The sequence below is a fragment of the Fukomys damarensis genome, unplaced genomic scaffold (genome assembly GCF_012274545.1).
Source record: "Fukomys damarensis isolate Sample0158 unplaced genomic scaffold, DMR_v1.0_HiC HiC_scaffold_19, whole genome shotgun sequence".
Lineage (NCBI taxonomy): Eukaryota > Metazoa > Chordata > Mammalia > Rodentia > Bathyergidae > Fukomys > Fukomys damarensis.
Window position 1 is genome coordinate 64,729,396 of NW_022900931.1, and position 8,870 is coordinate 64,738,265.

Consider the following 8,870-nt stretch of genomic DNA (forward strand, 5'->3'; position numbering starts at 1 on the left):
CCTCGGACCTCGGAGGGGAGGGCAGTGCGGAAGGGGCGGGGCTTGGCCCCTGGAAGGGCGGGGTCGGGGAGGCTTGTTCGAATGGGCGGGGCCTGAGTGACAAGAAGGGCGGGACTTAGTCGGGCATCCCAGGACCCTCAACCCTGAGCCGATGGTCCGAATCCTGCCCACAGGAGTTCGCGGCTCTGACGAAGGAGTTGAACTTATGTCGGGAGCAGCTGCTGGAGAGGGAAGAAGAGATTGCGGAGCTGAAGGCGGAGCGGAACAACACACGGGTGAGGGGTGTGGGGCGTGGCCTCGGTGTTGCAGGCTGACCCCCACATCTTGTTTTCCTGTCTTCTTCTCGGCTCCCACTTCCGGCCTAGCCACCTCTTCTGGTCCCCCTCCTTCCTCTGTGTCCCCTTTCTGATCTCCATGACTGTTTCCTGTTCGTGCACCTCCCTTCCTTGATTTTGCCTCTGTTATCCCTCTTTTTTCACCACCTGTCTCAGTGCCCTATGCTTGGCTCCCCCTCTTCCTCTCTGTGTCCTCCCCACTTGTCACCCCTCCCTGGGATCCTGCCCCTTCCCCGTAGCCTCTTTTCCTTGACTTGGTATCCTATTCCTCTAGCTCCTCCTGGAACATCTAGAGTGCCTCGTGTCCAGGCACGAGAGGTCACTGCGCATGACCGTGGTGAAGCGCCAGGCCCAGTCTCCTGGCGGGGTCTCTTCCGAGGTGGAGGTGCTCAAAGCGCTCAAGTCCCTCTTCGAGCACCACAAGGCCCTGGATGAGAAGGTGTGAGAACCAGAAGAACGAGGACGAACAGGAACTCATGGTTGACTGGGCCGTCCAGAGTGGGGGAGATTCTGGCTGTTATTTGCTGGGGATGTCCTAAGTGGGAGGAAGGTTTACTATGCCCGACTGTGACAGGCCCCGAGGGCTGCGTGCGACCAGAATGGTTGATAAAAGGAAAATACTGTAAACTGGGGTGCTCAAGAAAGGGCTGCCAGTGGGAGAGGCTGCCGGGCCTCTGGTGGGAGCCACACACTCATTTAGAGAGTGGAATCCTTATTGCCCTATTCAGCCAGTCCCGGGGTGGTGAGGGTTTGGGCCACGGTCACTTGTCCCAGATTCGTTGTGGTCTCCATCTCATTCCTGTCCTCCCCCATCCTCATCCCCAGGTCCGGGAGCGGCTGCGTATGGCGCTGGAGCGAGTGGCAGTGCTGGAGGAGGAGCTGGAGCTGAGCAATCAGGAGGTCGGTTCCTTGGGGCGGAACTACCAATGGGCTGAACTGATCAGGCAGACAACCAATGGGGTTTCATCATGCAAGGAAACCAGTGGGGTCTGGGGGAAGATTGTATTGGACAGGGCTTAGCGGAGAACCTCCCAGTGAGAGCGAGGCTAAGGGAAGAGCCTAGATCTGGGGCTCAGACTGGGATTGAAGAAAACACCGCTAAATGGCAGGACTAAAGAGGAAACCTCTACCTTTCCTGTAGGTAGTAAAACCAGAGTTCCCAGAGCCTTTTGTTCTGATCCTCATTTCCTTTTCCAGACTCTGAGCCTTCGAGAGCAGCTGTCTAGGAGGAGATCTGGGCTGGAAGAGCCGGGAAAGGATGGAGACGGGCAGGTGAGAGGTGAAAGTCCCCTCTTTATGACACCTCCAAACTCCCTGGCTTTGTGATGGTCATTTATGTTTGTTATGGTCCAAACTGACCCTAGGACATGTGAACTCCTAGCACCCTTTATGGCTTTTGACCTCTGATTCAGGTCACCTAGTAGCTTCTGTGACCCTGGTGGACTCTGATCTGCAAGATCCATAATGGTCTTAGATCCTTACCCCCATCACCCGAGCTGCTCAGTCTTCCCCTCAGATCCCCTCTACATCTCTGTGTTCCCCGCTCTAACTTCTGTGTCTTCCTCTCACTCCAGACCCTTGCCAATGGCCTGGGTCCGGCTGGGGATTCCAGCCGGCGCACCGCAGAGCTGGAGGAGGCCCTGGAGCGGCAGCGTGCAGAGGTGTGCCAGCTTCGGGAGCGCCTGGCTGTGCTGTGCCGGCAGATGAGCCAGCTGGAGGAGGAGCTGGGCACCGCTCATCGTGAGCTGGGAAAGGCCGAGGAGGCCAACTCCAAGCTGCAGCGCGACCTCAAAGAGGTGAGGCCACAGCCCCCAGTGTGCTGACCTTTGATTTCCCTCCTCCCAGCCTTTTCCCCTTTAGCCAAAGTCATTGAGCTCATGAGTGGTAGAACCTGGATGCAGTTGTCAAGCCATGTGGACTCTCCTGTCTGAGTGACTGCCTGGCAATTATGTCGCTGTGGTGCATCCTCTTGTGCCCAAAGTGGAATCTCCGTGTGTGTTTGCTCACGTGCATGTGTTGAGATTGAGCCAGAGCACTCACATGGAGCTACATCTCCAGCCCTCTTTATTTTAAAAATTTCCTAGGTTGGTTTTTTTTTTTGTTTTTTTTTTGTACTGGGGATCAAACTTGGGACCTTGTACTTGCAAGGCAGGTGGTGGAACCACTGAGCTAAATCCCCAGTCCTTTATTTTAAAATTTTGAGACAAAGTCTCACTAAGTTTCCCAGGCTGGACTTGAACTTGTGATTTTCTTGCCTCAGCCTCCCAGGGTATTGGAATCACAGGCGTGTACCATTACCACAGGCTTAAACTGAATCTTTTGTTGGCCTTGTACCTTTCCTGACTTATTAAGCCCCTTGCCCCTAATCCTAACACTCCAGGAAGTGTGGGGCCTGGTTTCCTGAAGGTGGTGCTTAAGAAAGTAGAGTGAGCACTTTATTTCACCTCATCCTTAGGCTTTCACTCAGGACGTTAGGTCACTAGCACTGTTAGGAAATGTGTTCCCACCATGAGGGCTCCCAGATAGGAGCCCATTGCTCTTCATAGCCTGGAGTGCCTCAGCTGGGTTTTAAACCTGTGCTGCCTTGGTGGCGGGGTGCCCTCTAAGTGGAAGGGGATTTGACACCCATGAGACAGGAGTGCACATGCTCTGTAATTCCAAGTCCATTTTGGGCTGGAAGTGGTTGGGAAACCTAAGACTTTTTTTTTTTTTTTTTTTTTTTTTTATAACAAAGGTGTCTTGACTTCATGTCACAGGGGCCTTTGGGCTATCTATAGGGAAAATCTCACTCAGAGTGCCCTAGAAGATATGGAAGGTGTGGCGCACCACTTTAACTTTCAGGTGTCAGGGGATTTAAGGTACCATCGCTTGACACCCAGAGAGGAGGGGACTTCATTTCCTGGGTGGCCCTGCCTGGGTTCTAAACCTAGGATACCCCAGGGGCTTCTGGGAGTTGTAGTCCATGTGGACCCCACGCCCCCAGGCACTGGCTCAGCGGGAGGACATGGAGGAGAGGATCACCACGCTGGAAAAGCGCTACCTGAGTGCCCAACGTGAGGCCACGTCTCTGCATGATGCCAACGACAAGCTGGAGAATGAGCTGGCCAGCAAGGAGTCGCTGTACAGGCAGGTGAGTGCCACCCCGCACCCCCACCCTCACGGAGAGGTGATGTGGGCCATACTCTGGCCTATGTGACTACTTTTCCCTTTCCATACCTCTGCCTGTCCCTGCCCCAGAGTGAAGAGAAGAGCCGGCAGCTGGCTGAGTGGTTGGACGATGCCAAGCAGAAGCTGCAGCAGACACTGCAGAAGGCTGAGACCCTGCCCGAAATAGAGGCGCAGTTGGCCCAGCGGGTGGCAGCGCTCAACAAGGTGAGGGAGGCAATGTGGGCGGGGCCTAGAGAAGGCCTGGCCTTGAATCCCCAGGAGTTGGAGGAGACCCCGGGCCTGGGGTCTAGTAAAGGAGGACTAGAAGTGGGGCAGGGCTTGGGGGTTTAAGGAGGAGGGACAGCATACTCTAGTTTGAACTAAAAGGACGAAAGGACAGAGCCAGGTGTTGTGGCATATGCCAGTAATCGATCCACTCTGGAAGGCTGGGTCAAGAGGACTCCAAGTTTGAGTCAAGCCTGGACAACCTCTCGTGCTCCTGTCTCAAAATAGGGAAAAAAGAAAGGAAGGAAGAAAAGAAGATAAACTAAAAAGAGCTGGGGATATGGCTCAGTGCAGAGGCCCTGGGTTCAATCCTCAGTATGCTCAGTATGAAAAAAAAAAAAAAAAAGCCAGGCATGGTGGCGCATGCCTGTAATCCCAGCAGTTGAGAGACTGAGGCAGGAGGATCATCATGAGTTGGAGGCCAACCTGGGCTAGATAGTGAGTTCAGGGTCAGCCTGAACTACAAAGGGAGGCCCTGCCCCCCACAAAAGTGGCTTGCAACCTGAGGTGGGTGGATATCAGGTCTTGAGAAAATAGACTAGATGGAAAGTAGACTGGGCGGGGCCTGGATGGCAGGGGAGGAGCCTGGAGCCCGGTGGGTGGGGCATTGCACCTAGCCTTCTGCGGCAAAGACGGGGGCTGTGGGTTTTGTCTGCTAGGCTGAGGAACGTCATGGGAATTTTGAGGAGCGGCTTCGGCAGCTGGAAGCCCAGTTGGAGGAGAAGAACCAGGAGCTGCAGCGGGTGAGAGGGCTGAGGACTGCAGAGGGGGATGCTTTGGGGAAGGGTGGGGCTTAGATGAGGGGGCGGGGCTCGACGCCGAGGAAGGGCCTGGGCGGGACCAGTCCGAGCCCCGCTAAAGCCCGTGCATTTCTTTGCGCAGGCGCGGCAGCGGGAAAAGATGAACGACGACCACAATAAGCGGCTGTCAGAGACGGTGGACAAGCTGCTGAGCGAGTCCAATGAGCGGCTGCAATTGCACCTCAAGGAGCGCATGGGGGCGCTGGAGGAGAAGGTGTGCCCCACCCGGACTTTCCCTAAATCTCCCTCAACCCGCATTCCTGCATTCCAGCTTGCTCCTTGCTGAGACCGCTTTTTCATGTCACTTGAAGATCCAAGAGCTGATTTGTAGGGGAGCCCATGCCCTGAGCCCTTGGCTTTTCCCAAAGCCCCAAACTGTGTGGACCTTTAAATCCTGAAGGCTTGGAGATTACAGACATCCGGACTTCACTCCCCAATCCCCCCTTCCTGCGGCTCAGCCTGTGTCCCCACCCCTCCCTCTGGTTTCCCCTCTCCGCTGTGCACTGGTGGCCGCGGCAGCCCAGGGGCTTCCGGCTTCGCTCTCACCTAAGCCCTGTCCCCGCAGAACTCACTGAGTGAGGAGATCGCTAACATGAAGAAGCTGCAGGATGAATTGCTGCTGAACAAGGTGAGGCCTGGGACAGGGGGCAGATGGCAGATAGCAGCGGCTGCTGAGGTTGGGATCAGAGGGGCTGGAAGTGACGTCCTGGGCAGGGCAGATTCTCAGCCTGTGCTTCCAACCCCTACCCCAGGAGCAGCTCTTGGCTGAGATGGAGCGGATGCAAATGGAGATCGACCAGCTTCGGGGGAGGCCACCTTCCTCCTACTCCAGGTGACAGCAGCCCCCTGCCCGCTCTGGTCAAGCTCTTTCCTTCTGATCCCTATTCGCTGCCCTGCAGAGACTGCCACGCGTCCCTCTTATTTTTGACCTTAGATTCATGACCTTTGTGCCTAGGCCTGTCCTCTGACTCCCGACTCTGTTCCCTTTCCCTGACCCCTGCCTGACTGCCCTCCCTATGCCCACAGGTCTCTCCCTGGCAGTGCCCTGGAGCTCCGTTACTCTCAGGCACCCACTTTACCTTCTGGTGCCCCCCTGGACCCGTATGGGGCTGGCAGCGGCCGGGCAGGCAAGAGGGGCCGCTGGTCGGGGGTCAAAGACGAGCCCTCCAAGGTCAGCAGCTGTGCGGTGCTTGGGCGGGCAGCGATGGGGCATGGAGCCACTCTGGGAGACTCAGAGAGGAGACTGGGTTGAGAGCCAGGGTCTCCTGGACTCACTGCTCTCCTCTCCTCCCTTCTCTACTCTCCTGCAACTCCGTTGTTCCCACCCACCTGCTGCTCCCCCATGTGAATGTCCCGGAACACGGTGAGCACTGGAGAGTAATGGGGAGGAAGAGGCAGAATCACAGAGAGGGTGGAGCCAAGTGAAGGAGAAAGTGGGCTGGGCTAAGGACACGTGGGAGGGGCGGGGTCATGGCTGTGGGCGTGACTCGGAGAACTTGGGGCGTGGTTAAGAAGAGGATCCACCAAGCAAGTGAGCTCCTCTAGGAGACACCAGCGCAGGTGGACAAAGTCAGGGTTGGTGAATGAAGACCCAGTGCCCGCCATGGCCCTGACCCACCTTGCATCCTTCTGTTACCACACAGACAGGACTGGGAACGCTCCACTCCTGCTGGGTCCATGCCACCCCCATTCCCTGGGGAGCTGGATGGCTCAGATGAGGAGGAGGCAGAAGGGATGTTTGGCGCCGAGCTGCTGTCGCCCAGCGGGCAGGCTGATGTGCAGACGCTGGCCATCATGCTCCAGGAGCAGCTGGAGGCCATCAACAAAGAGATCAAGTGAGCCCTCGCCAGCCCCGCCCAGCTGCCCTGCCTGACCCCACAGCCGGGTCTTTCCCACCACCCTCAAGGAATTTGTCAGCTCAGCATTCCCCCAAGTGTCCAGGAATCCCCAACGATACACCCAGAGGTCTCAGCTGGTTCTCACAATTTTCAGGCACATCAAAGGTTGCATTCGAAAACACCAACGTCATTGAGCTCGGTGCCAGTCAGTGGTGGAGTACTTGCCAGGCACATAGGAAATCCTGGGTTCTATCCTCAGTATCACAAAAGCAAAGCAAACACAGTTTTCAACTCACTGCATCAAGATCTTCAGTACACCATGAACTTCATGGCTTCACATAACTAGTACCCACAATCTCTGGTAACCCCGGAATCTCAACACAAGAAGGTCCCCAAGCAGAAACATCAAGAATCTCACACTAACACATTAATCAAGAACCTCAAGAGCTGAGTATTTAGCCCAGCAGTGCCGCCTCCTGCTTCGAAAGCACAAGGTCCCGAGTTTGATCCCCCATACCAAAACAAAACACAAAAAAACAAACCTCAACTTCATACCCAAATAATTTCTACCTAGTAGAAAAAAGCCTTCACTTTATGAAGACTCTCCCATGGAGAGCTATCCCAACTTCCCAGAAATCACTTATTTGGCAATTCTCTTAGCATAAAACATGGGCCTCCAGCTAGTAACCCAACAGGACCACCACCTTCGATTCAAACTCTGTTTATTGACTCTCAAGTACTGAATGACCTTGTGACTTTGCAGTTTGACCTCAGAGTCCCTGGTCTCACCCTCATCTTATCATGATCTTGCTCTTGCAACTTCTTGGAACATTCTCTCCCCCTATTTTTTTTTTTTTTTTGTACTAGGGATCAAACTCATGACCTTGCATTAAAGAGAAAGGTGTGGTGCCGCTCCCTATTTTTATTTATTTATTTTTGCCGAGTCTCTCTATGTAGTTCAGGCTGGCCTTGAACTCACTGTGTAACCCAGGCTGGCCATGAACTTGTGGCACTCCTGACTCTGTCTCCTGAGTGCTGAGGTTCCAGGTGTTCACCACCGTGCCCTGCTAGAACATTCTCTCTTGCCCATGGGTATCTTTTTATGATTTTATAGAACTTCTTATATAGTTATGATCCCCTCCTGGTACTGGGGCTCAAACTCGGGACCTTGCACTTGCCAGGCAGGCGTGGCAACACTGAGCTAAATCCCTGGCTCTTCCAGTGACTTCCTGATACCATCTTGACTGCTTGGCTCCCCTTGAACCCAGGAGGCCCTGGGGAATCCACCAAAGCCCTCTGACTTCAGGAACCTTCCCAGAGTTCTCCCGACCCCCATTCCTCCTGGTACTGGGGCTCAAACTCGGGACCTTGCACTTGCCAGGCAGGCGTGGCAACACTGAGCTAAATCCCTGGCTCTTCCAGTGACTTCCTGATACCATCTTGACTGCTTGGCTCCCCTTGAACCCAGGAGGCCCTGGGGAATCCACCAAAGCCCTCTGACTTCAGGAACCTTCCCAGAGTTCTCCCGACCCCCATTGCGATCCCAGGTTCTCTCTTACCTGGTCTCTCCTGTTTCCCTCCCCAGGTTAATCCAAGAGGAGAAGGAGACGACAGAACAGAGGGCCGAGGAGCTGGAAAGCCGAGTGTCCAGCTCTGGCCTGGACTCCCTGGGCCGCTACCGCAGCAGCTGCTCCCTGCCCCCTTCCCTCACCACTTCAACCCTCGCCAGCCCCTCTCCCCCCAGCTCTGGCCATTCCACACCTCGCCTGGCACCGCCCAGCCCTGCCCGAGAGGGCACTGACAAGGCTGTGAGTGCTCTATGATCTCCATGGCAGGGGCAGAGGTTGGAAGCAGGGTTTCCCAACAGACAGCAGCAACAAGCCCTGCAAACAGTGTTTCTGAGGCATGCTCAGCTTTCCCTGGAACGTCCAGCCCAGAGGACAGGGAGGCTAAGACACTGGATTCTGGAAGCCCCGATTTTACTTCAGTCACATCTGGTCTATTGTCTCATCCCTCTAGAGTCTGCATTTTTTTTTTTTTTTTGAGATGTGGGTCTTCTGCTGCCCAGCCTAGTGCAAGTCTCAAACTCTTGAGTTCAAGTAATCCTCCTGCCTCAGCCTCCCAAGTAGCTGGGGCTACAAGACTCTGTTATCATGTCCAGCTACATAGGATTTTTAAAAATTCTTCTTTAACAAAATTTTGAGAACTACAATTAGATCCTCGGAATTGAACTTAGAAGCAAAGAGATATTTTTATCATTATTTGCCTAAACCCAGCTTTTCTGATTGCAGAATCTATAACTCATTAGCTTTGAGGCCCATCATATTTCACTCCTGACACCAAAAGCAAAGTTACTTCGAGCTTGTCAATTGCCTGGGAAACTGCAGTCTATGACTTTATGGCCCCCACTTAATCTAGGCTACTCTGTCTTCTTGTTCTTGTTTCTGTTGCTGTTGCTGTTGTCT

At 54.5% G+C, this 8,870-nt stretch overlaps 1 protein-coding gene across 3 annotated transcripts in view; it reads left to right on the top strand.

The window, feature by feature from the left end:
• Nucleotides 1-140: 140 nt before the first annotated feature.
• Nucleotides 141-8,870, top strand: part of Ppfia3 (PTPRF interacting protein alpha 3) — a 16,050-nt gene continuing 7,320 nt past the window's right edge. For 2 of the 3 annotated variants that reach the window (XM_033765882.1, XM_010640744.2), the window contains exons 1-14: nt 199-275; nt 610-774; nt 1,161-1,235; nt 1,533-1,607; nt 1,910-2,131; nt 3,319-3,465; nt 3,573-3,707; nt 4,427-4,510; nt 4,650-4,781; nt 5,133-5,195; nt 5,320-5,399; nt 5,594-5,738; nt 6,215-6,402; nt 7,991-8,213. In XM_033765882.1, coding sequence (XP_033621773.1) covers nt 664-774; nt 1,161-1,235; nt 1,533-1,607; nt 1,910-2,131; nt 3,319-3,465; nt 3,573-3,707; nt 4,427-4,510; nt 4,650-4,781; nt 5,133-5,195; nt 5,320-5,399; nt 5,594-5,738; nt 6,215-6,402; nt 7,991-8,213 — 1,680 coding nt within the window. In that variant the 5' untranslated portion in view covers nt 199-275; nt 610-663. Of the gene's footprint in view, nt 276-609; nt 775-1,160; nt 1,236-1,532; nt 1,608-1,909; nt 2,132-3,318; nt 3,466-3,572; nt 3,708-4,426; nt 4,511-4,649; nt 4,782-5,132; nt 5,196-5,319; nt 5,400-5,593; nt 5,739-6,214; nt 6,403-7,990; nt 8,214-8,870 lie in introns of all 3 variants that reach the window. The other variant, XM_010640746.2, reaches the window with a different exon arrangement.